This window comes from Molossus molossus, unplaced genomic scaffold (genome assembly GCF_014108415.1).
Source record: "Molossus molossus isolate mMolMol1 unplaced genomic scaffold, mMolMol1.p scaffold_m16_p_8, whole genome shotgun sequence".
NCBI lineage: Eukaryota > Metazoa > Chordata > Mammalia > Chiroptera > Molossidae > Molossus > Molossus molossus.
The window spans coordinates 74,702,958-74,715,750 of NW_023425402.1; the positions used below are offsets into that span (position 1 = coordinate 74,702,958).

General features: G+C 42.6%; 1 protein-coding gene across 1 annotated transcript in view; it reads right to left on the reverse strand.

The window, feature by feature from the left end:
• The window catches only part of FAM184A (family with sequence similarity 184 member A), a 100,438-nt gene extending 88,654 nt beyond the window's left edge, over positions 1-11,784 (reverse strand). Inside the window, exon 1 of the mRNA XM_036248370.1 lies at positions 11,617-11,784. Within this exon, the coding sequence (XP_036104263.1) occupies positions 11,617-11,784 (168 nt within the window). The remainder of the gene's footprint in view (positions 1-11,616) is intronic.
• Positions 11,785-12,793: the final 1,009 nt, after the last annotated feature.

Sequence of the window (12,793 nt, forward strand, 5' to 3'; positions counted from 1 at the left end):
GCCTTCTAAAATGGGCATCATGGCACAGTCAGACACGCCGAGGTTCACATCCCAGCTCTTCTAGCAGCATGGCCTGGGAAAGTCACTTAAATTCTCTAATAGTCAGCTTCCTCACAGAGTCTAATAGCCTCATGGGGCGATGGTAACAATTAAATTAAATATCACAAGAAAATAGCACGTAATGGTTGCTTTAAAATGGCTTTTACTGTTATTATTCCAAATCATTATTCTCTCCCCATAATAGAAAATGCCTCCTGATTTATGACTCATCCTATTATTTAGTTTTGTCACTCGACCTGCCTCATCATAGTAACAATCCAGTCACTGTCCACATTCAGGGTAGATTTAGGCAAGGGACTCACAAACTTCCCTCCTCCCAACCCTGCTATTATACTGGAGATTTCAAAATACATGAAAAATCAAAGAGACTAAACTGACGTCTTTGGGATTCCTAACTCTAATGACCTTTGCTCCCTATAACAGTCTCAAGACTATACCCTGGATTTTCTTATAACTTATTCATTCTATCTGAGAAGTCTTAAAATAGCCCTTATTATCCCTCAACCTCTGGGCATTACCTATGTACAAACCAACGGTCCTGTCCATTCCTAAATGTTCCGTAACCCGTTGGCTCCATCCTAGCCTCCCTTCCTTCCTGCAGCACATAATGAATGGTACATGAACCAAACCACTCTGTCAAAGCCCCTGAACTCTCTTACACCCCGTTCTTCTGCTCTACCTGGCAGGCAACACTCCGACTCTGCATGTCCTTCAACAAGCTGCCTTCTTTCCTGCATTGGTAAACGACGGTCCTCCCCACAGGACTGCATAGGACTTTGCAGAAAACTGCGAAGCATTCAAATTGATACCAAATGTCACATTTAGTTTTTTCTCAGGACAACCAAATGTCTCACTGATCTTTTCACTTGGTCTTAGGTCAGTTATTTTCTCTTGCTTCCTCTACCAATTATTCTAAATGCTTTCCACTCTGCTTAAGGCCTCAACCACTCATTATTTTAATCACCACCAATATGCTAAGAGCTTTTAAATTTTTATTTCTGGTATGGGGCTCTCCTTTTAGCTTAAGACATGTATCCAAATAGAAAATTTCTACCTGACTATACATGGTCATCTCTAATTCTCTGAACTCTGTATCTCTCCCATCAATTCTGCTTCTCTCTTGGTGAGACCAGCCTTTAAAATGGCCCCCAGTGATCTCTGTCTCCTGCTCTTCAAACCCTCGTGTAGTCCCCTCCTCCATTACAGCGTGGGTGGTCTGTGTAAGCAGCAGAATACAGCAGAGGTGATGATACGTTACTCTGAGATTGTCAGGAAAAGACTATGAGTTCCTCATGGTCTCTCTCTCCTCCGACCCCCTTGGGTCATTCGCCATGGAGAGGCCCACGTTGTGAAGAACTTAAGTCTCCCCCTAACAGCCAGATAAGTGAACTCAAGCGGAGCCTCCTGCCCAGTCAAGTCTTCAGCTTGACTGCAACCTCCTGAGAAGCCTGAGCCTGAACCACCCAGCTAAGTGGATTCCTCAGTTTCAGAAACTGTGTGAAACAATGCTCGTTGTTTTAAGCTGCTAAATTTAGGGGTAATTTGCTACACATAAATAAATGCCAGGACAGAAAACAATAAGACTAATTATCTGTCAAAGACATTCTATTCAAACTAACAGTTTTTTGAAAGTTGTCTTTATGTTGCAAAAATTAATCCAGAAACTTCCAACCAAATGTTCTATAGCTTCAGAAAGTATAACATTTCTGGTTATCTTCAGATACCTAGACAAAGGCTTGTAACAAAACCAACTCCTACAGAAACAGTTTGAGCTGGGAAGGAAATAACTGCAAACACATTTTAAGCAAATGATAAACATAAAAAATAAAACTTTATTTTAATGAAATTAAAATATCAACATTATATTTTTGAAGGTTTCATTACACCCCATGGAATAGTTTATAAATTGTATTCCTTTTTATAACCTAGGGCACCATGGTCGATTCGGGTTCAGTTTAGAAAGATTACAATTTACATACAAGGAGAGAATAATCTGTTTGTAATTTTACCCCATGTTCAGGAGGGTAGGGTGGCTGCTAGGTGACTGGTGACTCACACAAGAGCTGAGTGTTCCCACCCCCGCTGTCCCTCCCACCCTCTCCTCTGAGGGTTTTTAGGGAGATAATAAGAGTCACAGTCACATTCGTGAGCAACTTTTAAGGTAGTAATAAGAGTCCCAGTCACACAGGCCGTGACAACAGCTGACAAACTGGAGCGGAGGCTAAGAAAACAGCAGATGCAAAGTTCTGCAGCCATTCTTAGATATAGTGGCTTCTCATTATTCATGGATTCCATATTTCCAAATCCACCTACTTGCTAAAATTTATATGTAACCTCAAAAATCTAACAGTGTGTTAGATAAGCTTCATTCTGGCATGGTTATAGTGCTGATGGCCATGCGTTCACTGTTAATAAAAAAAATGTGTATTCAAATAAGGTGTTTTTAAACAGAAACACACCGAAATCAAGGTTACTGATTGATGAAAATATGACCAGAGGGTGTCAGAAACATAACCCTGTACTTTCCCTAGAATAACTTGATACTACCTAACTACCTCAAAGAATGAGAATCAATTGTATTTTATTTGCTGCTTAAATTTACTTTTGGTAGCTGTAGTCCCTAATATTGTAGCATACATCTGAATCAAAGGGAAAATATATACAAAACATAACTGTGGACTGTATCAGCAAAGTCTGAACCGAGGACAAGGGCAGAAACTGACATTTATTGACTTCTCCCACACAAATTATCTCATTTAAACTTTACAATTCTATGAGATAGGCTTTGCTATTTTCATTTTACAAATGAGAAAACTGAAGTCTGAGAGGTTAAAACACAAGCCCAGCCAGTGTGGCTCAGTGGACTGAGCCTTGTCCCAATGGACTGGGAGGTCCCTGTTCGATTCCCAGACAGGGCACATGCCCAGGTTGAGGGCTCGATCCTCAGTTGGGGGCATGCAGGAGGCAGCTGATGGATGTTTCTCTCTCATATTGATGTTTCTATCTCTCTCTAGAAGATCAATGAAAACATACTTAAAAAAACAAAACACTTATGGTCACACAGTGGTAAGTAGGGAAGCTGAAATTCAAACCAGAGTCTGCCTAACCCAGTGAGCCATGTGGAGGGCACAGCTGCCACACTGGGAAACATGACTCTGGGTGTGAGGCTCTCTGATTGCCCGTGAGAGACCTAAACCTAATACCAACTCATGAACTCCTGGGATTCAGAAGACTGGAATTTCCCTTTCTCCCAGACAGTGATGTTACAGAGAAGGCATAGACATTATTCTTTAAATTATTCTTAAAACTCTCATTAAAGAAGTTGGAAGGCACTAGCCTAGTTTCTTTATCTAAGAAAATCAGTACATAAATTCTGCCCAAAACAAACCAGACAGAAAAGTTGCTCATATTGAACATTTTACATTTGTCACATAAAATTAATTAATATATATCTATATATCTATCTATCTATATCTATCTATCTATCTATATCTATATATACATATATATATTAATGATTTTTTAGAGAGGGAGGAAGGGAGAGAGAGATAGAAACATCGATGTGAAAGAGATACATCGACTGGCTGCCTCCTGCATGCCCACAACCCGGGCATATGCCCTGACTGGGAACTGAAAGGGGACCTCTCAGTCCATGGGACAACACTCAATCCACTGAGCCACACCAGCCAGACTAAAATTAGTCTTTTTATTAAAATGTTCACCCTCTTTATTCTGGTCACATTTTCTCAAAAGTCTATTGGAAAAAAAGAAGAAAACATATAGTCTAAAAATGGAACAATAAATTAATATTGTTATCTAATGGTGCCTAGCATAGTATCTTTTATGGACTAGACATTTGACAAAAGTTTACCAACCATATGGATCTATATGCTCTAATTTAGTCATATTTAAGTATATCTACTTTTGTTACTCTGAGTAGATCATTATGTTAAGCATACACATACATACACACATACACACAACTTCCTCTCAAAATTACACATACTCTGTTTATATAGTGTTTCACTAAGCAAAAGATCTCAGAATAAGAATGAAACACTATTCAGTGTTTTGGTTATGAGATGTTTTTTGAAAGAAATGAGATTCTGTTAAGGCTGTGCTAAAGGAAAAAGAGGATGGAAAATGTAAATACCTATGAACACACATACAAACATTCAGCAGAATAAATAAAATCTTTCCAATCCGAAAGTCCAATGTCTGGAATATGTAAATACTCAAACGTTATGCTTTATTTTATAAGAAAGAGAGAAATGGCAAATAAAAAAGTAACAGAATCTATTCAGAAATAAAATGTCAACACTTGCCCTAGGGTTAGCAGGGGTTTGGCCTGCTCGCCCACACCTAGACAGAGATGGAAACAACGGCCTGCGGGGCAAAGGGCCGTGCAATTCACAAATAACGCGGTTTACGTGTGAGCATGTTACTTTGGAAGGTAGAAAATTATTAACCCCTATTGTAACTTCTAGTTAACTAAAATAACTCCTTTTCCAATAATTCTGAATAAATAAGGATGTACCCTATTTTATTAAAATTATCCATTTTATTGATAATTTAAATATTAGCAGTGTACTTGATAAACCAAATTTCTATTTTCAAACTGCCTTAAACCTCAAAATAGAGATGGTACATATAAATAAGGAAATACAGATTAGTAATTTTTAACATTAAAAATACTATCTCCTTTATAATAAATATGGTGGCAAATGGTGGCTGAGTCTACGATCCAGATCCTAGGTCATATAGCTGGTCACTAAGTCTTTTATTTTCCATCTTCCACAGGTCCTTTGGAGGCTCGGCCTCCCTGACAGCTCAAAAGGACAGCGGTAAAAGATACAGAACAAAACCTTTACATATTTAACTTGACTACTTTGTATACATTCTTGTTAAAGTTTTGGTAGGAAAGAAAAATATAATCATTAATAAAATAAGTTTCAGGGGTACAAATGACAGTTCTCACTGCTGTCGTTTTAATAATAAAAAGAAAAGGTTTATTTTCCAAAATATTTGCTTTGGTCTCAAATGTTAAGTTTACCAAAATACTGACTAAAACTGGTGATCCCCAACCTGCAAAGATTGGTGTTTCCAAAATTCATTTTTATGTACCAAGTGACTGGCAATATGAGACTTTTTCAATAATGTTTTAAAGCAACATTAAACTCCTGCATCAACCTAAAAAAGTCTGTATGGCTCAGATCACACTTGAAACATAAAATATAAACCTGACAGTAATATTTCCCCTATATTTATAACAGTTTTTATTTACCAACCAAACAAACAAACAAAACCCCTGCATTCAGTTAGCAATTGTCTCCCACCTCTCTTCAGGTGTTTATTTTCACAAAGGGTGAGGAACACCAATTCTGAAAGACTGAATGTCCTTTTCATTCTTCTTCCTTAAGTGGCCTGCAGGATAGAAACTTCCTGTGGTGAAAAAAAACCTCTTCGGCCTCTTAGGAACCAAATCAGTAATATTAGTTAGAAAGAAGGCAGACACAGGGAAGAGACTGGCTATTATACCTGCCCTCTCTTAGACCAATCCAGGGACCTGGGTTCAGGTTCAGGTTCTGCCAGTGACAAGCTGTGTAATCCTCAAACAACTTTGGGCTCTCAACTTCCACACCTAAAAAAATGCGAGGGTTAGGCTGGTCAGAATTTATGTTTCTTCTAGCTCCAAACCTTTTAATTCTAAAGGCAGTTTAGAATTATAAGTTTTTTGGACAATTGATAAATAGTATATCATGCTTTTGTGCTCATAGGTAAACTTCAAGAAATTAATTCAAACCACTCAACTATGACTAAAAGATTACATAATTATGCTACTGCATAATAAAATGGCAAAGCTACAATGTAACAAAAAGAAAACAAAGATGTTGCATTTAGCATGTTCTAAGCTAAAATAAGCCATAACCAAAACTGAATATATTATGAAACAGTACCTAGATAATTCAAACAAGCTGACTAGTGAACAATCAGTTGTATTTAATGTACAGAAAACAGGATTGTTGGAAAATTTCACTGGTTTTGGTATTATCTAGATACATTCTAGTTTTTGATATAGTAAAAGCAGAGTTAGTATTAAATGATTGATCATAAGACCTTATTTGCTAAGAATCTGGTATATCAATTACCTACCTTTTGAAATGACAAATGATATTTATATTTAAACAGAATGCTTTATATTTTATTTTTGTATCAACAATATAAATATATTATGAAAGCAGTTTAAGATGAAGCCAATAAATATTTAAATATTTAAGAGTAATTTAACTCAGCTGAAATGATCTAGCATTAACCCAGAAGACAGACACCTTCCTCAGAATTATTTACTACAGACTTTCTCTACTTTTGTAAGTAACAAAATTACTTGATACAGAATCATCATCATCATCACCATTATCATCTTCAATATATATTTACTGAGCTTTTATACTATGTGCAAAGCATTCATAGAAAGTCACATAAAATATAAGATACACTCTCTACAGCTGAAGAATTTACAGTCAAATCAGAGAAACAAGAGAAGACTTAGTGTCAAGCATAAGGAACATTTGCTTAACATACTGCTGCTCTTTGGAACCTTACAGTACTCTACCTTATACTAATTATGTCTGCAAGTAATAAGTGGACTGCACTATATCAAAAGTGCAATCAACTAAGAGGCATTGGGTAAGCAGGGAACATAACAGGATATTAAAAGGGAAGTTTCTGTTCAGAACCAAAGACAATTGATGTTCCAAAGCAGGTGCCAGAACAGTCTCGAAATGTCCAAAGAGAGGGGTGCTGAGGTATGTCACCTCCTACCCCAAACACCAATGAGAGAAGCTTCAAGATTACAGAGGGGGCTTTGGAGGAGCCTTTCTCAGGGCGTGCTATGGGAACAAGTGTTCTTGTCTGATGGGGGAGGGTGGAGGGAGATGCTGTCCTTCACCTAAAGCCCGGGGGAAAAGGCTTTGAAGGGACCACATGAAGACCTTGATAAGTGTCTCACGTACGATGAAGAACATAACTGAACTGGAACCTGGTCCATATCTGGAAAACCGAGATGAGGAGCTGGATGAAGAGGCATGTGAGGGCAAACAAGAGGTGGCTGAACTGCACACTTCCAGTTTGCCTGGGCAAAGGATGAGTGCTACCCACGGAGCAACGTGGGCCTCACGGGTGGCGTCACCTAAGTCCACCCAGGAGGGTTACCTGGAGCTTGAACAGACCTCAGTAAAATGAACACGAAGGTCCAAGAGGCTGAGGAAGCAGTAAGCAGCCAGCCAGAATTCAGACACATTCTCACTGCCAAGCAACTTGAGGTGAGGGATCTCGAGCAACTGAGGTGGAAGTTAGAGAAACCGTATCTGCTGCTCCTTTTTCCTCTCTTCCCTTCTTCCATGTCCAACTTGAGAGGGGTCAGAAACCAGACTGGCAAGACAAAGCAGGAGTAGAAAAGCCCAATTGAAAGAAAAAAGTCCCTGATGCTCCCCTCCCCGGAATACCGGCTTCCCCCTTGCAATTGGCAGAGCTAGGGAGTGGGCAGGGGGACAAGCTTCATCCTTAACTCAGCTTGGCGAGGGTTCTTACTTGTTGTACTGGACATCTTAATAATCAAATCGAGACCTTTGCGACTTACCTACTGAAGGACAATCTGCATTATCTAAAAGCGAAGAGAAAAGTGAAGCTGACCCACAGGCAGGGGATGAACCAACCTCAGAGTGTAAACTGGAAGGGGCAGTGATTGACAGAACTAAAGCTGCTTTGCAATTACATCCCTCAAGTCCTGCTTCTCAACTTAATGCACTAAAGAGCCAACACAATGGAAAATACAGAAGTACACAAATGTGATCCTATAAAACAGAATTCAATTCACCCAACCTCTCCGCCAATCCTGAGATGACTCCTTAAAATCTGACATGAGCCACCTAAATATAGTCGACTTGCTTTAAAGGCAGAGACTGTGCCTTGCTCTCTGGAGGTGTCTCTAACACTTAGCCAAGTGACTGTGGCATAAAAAGTGCTCAAAAGACTGCTGCTTTCCTCTCCATGAGACGGCTGCTGCATAGGTTCTTAGGAAACAGGATCTCAACAAATATGCCTGCAGTTGACCCTGCTTTTTAGTTAAAAACATATGAGCCCTACTGTGTGCAAAATTATAATGAAGATTATTTTCATCCTTTTCCTTTCACGGCCAGTCAAATCTCTGCAAAATATGCTACAACAAAACAGAATAAATGTGAAGAATTTAATCTTTCAAACAGAAGAAAAATTACAATACACCTTTTTTTTAAAGTTTAGCAGAAAATTCTCAAAAGAAATGCAATATCCATAATGCTATTAAATGCACAATGGTTTATTTAAAAAAGAGGAATGTCTAAAAAATATTATCCAGTATTTTACTAATACTTTGTTTGTTGGCATAATTTCTCTTTTCAGTGGCAGCCTGAATTAAGCCTAGTATCTCAGAGAGATACAGTAGCATCACCCCTCTTCAGAGACTAGGGAACTGGGACTCAGAGTTTAGTGACCTGTCCAAGATCATACTACTAGTAAGTGGCAGAGCAGGAGTTTTAAAAAAATATGTTTTTATTGATTTTTTTTAGAGCAAGAGGAAGGGAGAGAGAGAAACATCGATGTGAAAGAAACATCGATCAGCTGCCTCCTGCACACCCCCTACTAGGGATTGAGTCCACAACCCGGGCACGTGCCCTGATCGGGAATTGAACTGGGACCTGTCAGTCCATGGGACAGTGCTCATTCCACTGAGCCACACCAGCCAGGCTACAGCAGGACTTTTAACTCAAGACAGTATGTCAGACTGCCAAGCCATGCAGACTATAATGTTGAAGAGTTGAGTTCCACTGACTCATTCCAAAAGAAATAAAATCCTACTCAATGGTTACCTTTATAATGTCTAATTTTGAAATATAAACTATTGCCACAGTTCTATTTACAAACCTATGCCGATGTAAATTTATTAATAAACTCACCATGAGTGAAAATTCCATATAGCAAATACCAGGCAAGTCTAACAGTTAATATATTACACGCCACCTTTCTTATGATATAGTATTTACGATGTGTATGTGCCTATAAAATTCGACAGTTTCAAAAACGGTACATTAGAGAAGCAAGTCTTCAGAAGCCAAAGGGGGTCGGCTACAACAGAGTCCTATTAGCAGAATGTTTCACACCTTATCTGAGAAATAAAGGCATGAGACAGGAGTGGGAAAAACCCTAGTAACTCTGTGTTTCTCAGTCTGGGATGATCCCCCTCCTTCACTCCAGGAACATCTGGCAATGTCTGGACAATGTTTATTGTCATGGCTATGTATGGCGGGTGGGGGGTGTTACTGGAACCTACTTGGTAGCGCTTGCTAAACATCCTATTAATGCACAGGACAGCCCCACCCATTCCCAACACAGAATTATCCAGTCCAAAATGTCAATAGTGCCAAGGTTGAGAAACTCTAGTATAAGAGATTAAATGTCTGAGGCACGTAGCAGAGTGGGTGGTGCATGTGTTAGAGACTGTAACTATGAACACTAACTCCGGAGTCCATGTAACAGTAAAGGTCAGGTGCGACCCTCAGGTGGTGATGAGGGCAGCCTCCTGCTTCCTCAGATTTGAGGTAGGTCGTGGAAAGAGAGAAAGTGACAGCAACTTCTATCAACACTCTCACTTTAAACAGTTGTGCCACATCATTTTTTCTGATAAAAGAATAGGAAATTGAAAAAGCATAAGTAAAAAGAAAGGTAATTTACTGGAGAGATGAGAAACTTCTTTTATAGAATGGTACACAGTTCAACTACCAACTTACTGAGGGTTCCTATTAGAGCAGGGCTCTAAAATAAGAACAATGGATGTTGTGGACACACCATCAGAGAACATCAAAATAAAAAATGTCCATGTGGCCCGGCAGGTGCAGCTCGGTGGTTGGAGCATTGGCTGGCAGAACAATGAGTCCTGGGTTTTATTCTATTCAAGGGCACGTGCCTCGGTTGCAGTTTGGTCCCCAGCCCTGGATGGGGTTGTGCAGGAGGCAAACAGTCCATGTGTCTCTCTCACATGATGTTTCTCCCCTCACCTTCCTCCCTCCCACTCTATCTGATGATAAATGGAAAAATATCCTCAGGTGAGGATAAATAATAATAATAATAAATCCATGTGCTTTGTTTGGGATATCAATAGGCATTCTGAAGATGAAACACGATTTCAAGATTTCTTTTAGCTCCCAAATGTATACATGTTCTGATGGTACAGTATCATTCCTTCTTCAGCCTTCGTTTCTCTGAATTCGGGGACCCTCTGTCACAAGAGACAACAGTAAAAACTGGACACATAATCAACCTCCAAGACAAAGCTGACATAAAACAAAAAGCAAAACTTCACCAAACGATGCCTTGCTTTGCATGGTTGAGTAGCACACTCCTTCCTGTACTCTTTCGTTTGACCGCTCATCCTTTAGTCCTTCATGTTATTTGTCTTTCTACCCTCAATCACATTTCTTCACCCAAATGTTTTTATCCTCTTCATTCACTTTTCACTCTCATTTCCTTCTTTTTCTCTCTTCCAACTCTGTCTTACTTTTCTCTCTCAAAACTGCCAACCAGTAATGGAATTATATGCAAATTCTGGAGTCAAGAGAGTCTCTGGTAACAAACCCTAAAATGCCCACCTTTCTTCAGCATAGCAACAACAAGTGGTTAGATGGATCAGCTTGAACGCATTAAGGTCTATCACTTCAGCTAATTTTCAGGAACCAGCAATCACTTTTTCTCACTTCATGGATATTGAAAGATTGCTCCTGAGATCTAAAACAGGGCAAGGTGATCTAAACCACTCTTGCTTCACAGATACCAACTGTTTCTCCTTATCAACATTTACTAAACCTGGAAACGCTCGCTGTCCAGAGTACCAGCCTAAACTACAGGTGGCCAAATTTGCAGGCTATTTGATAATTACCTTCTGATAAACTAAAACAGTTAACTAAATACAAATATATGATTCATCTAATAAGCCTTGTTTGACATTTTGTCAGGATAAGGAATGACTCATTAAATCCCAAAAATGGCAGGCAAGATATGTTTCACCCTCCTACACTGCTTGGAAGGTTTATAATCCCCTTAACCACGTAACCAGTAAGAAATACTGATTAATTCCGAAGATTCCGGGTCACGTTGGGTAAATACGGTACTGTACTTCATAGTGTAGTATAATGCCTCGTGGAAGCTTGGCACATGCATGAGAGCAAAACTAATGGGATAGATTACGGTGGAATAAGGGAAGTAGATTCTGAGTTGTTCCGAGCTGGCTAACCCCTAAGGGGCAGCGGGGTGCAAGTCCCATAAACCAGGCGGTGCTCTGAGCTGTCCAGCATTCCACCGAAGTTTGAACGGTTCTTGGATGTAAGTCTCCGGCTGTTGCTTCCCCAGAACAGCCCCCATCAACTCGCCCCGGGCGCAGGGCGCGCACCCCCTAGCCCCGCAGGTGAGCCCCGCGCGGCCCTCACGACCGTGTCGCCGCTCTGCCGACCCCACGCCCGCCCTTACCTTGGTGAGCTGGGCGATTTTCTTGCTCATTTTTAGGTGCAGGTCTTGGCTGTAGTCCATGCTGTGGCCCCCCTGCTGCGCGGCGGCCGGCGAGGGCACGAATTTGGCAGCCCCGGCCGCGGAGCCGCCGTAATAGTGCTGCTGCCAGCTCATGCCCGGGGTCGCCATCTTCCCGACAGACCCCGGCCGGGACACCGGTCCCCGCGCCCGGGGGGCGGCCCGCGGAGCGACGGCGTCGAGGCGGCAAGAGCCCGGGCGGCCACTGCCAGACCCGACACCGGGCGCCCTCCCGCCGCAGGCGCAGGCGCCCTCCTGCCCGCGACCCCCGGGTCACCCACGTCCAGGGACGGGGCGGCCCCGCCGATCCGAGGCCGCGGGGCAAACGCCCGGGTCCGGCGGCGACAGCCCGGGGCCCGGCCCGCTCTCGCCCACTCTTCAGCTCGCGCCTGGCGGGGCGGCGGGGGCAGCGTGGCCCCGCAGATCCCGCTCCCACCTGGCCCCAGGGCCCCGGCGAGACGGCCGCCTCCGGCGCTGCAGAGGGAGGAGATGGGGCGGGCTGCTGCGGGGAAGGCGGGGACATGGAAGAGGACGCCGAGCCGCGGAGCCGCCGTTACCAGGGCGCGCGGCTCCCGGCCCGTGGAGCGCGCGGGGATGGCGACGTCATTTCCCCGCAGCCAAGCCCCGCCCCGCGCCGCCGCCTGCTCCGCACCCCCGGGGCCGTGCGGGCACCACGCGAAGGGCGCGCTGGGATCCAGCCGCCAGGTGCTTCCCCCTGCGGCGAGGAATCCTGAGCGCCGGACCGGCGATAAGCCCCACATGCGGCTCTAGGTACAGAATTCGGCCGGAGAAGATGGGGTCACGGGCACCGTTGGTTTGCAGAACGGGTGCCGATTTACTGAGCCTTGCCACGTGCAACATCGCGCGCGATGGGCCCAAGTGGCTCTTCCCCAAAAGCTGCAAGCCCACCTCCAGCTCCCTCCAGCGCTAACCTCAGCACCCAAGACCTGGGCACTGAAATCACGAGGAATTTGATAATCCCTGCCCTGACCGTTAATTCCAAACTCACACAAATATGGTTATTACAATGTCTTAGGCCAGCCTACTGCGTGAGAAGAGCTGCTCCTCATTCAAAGCCAAGTGCCTGTGTGTGGAGAGAGCACCCTCATCAATCCATTGG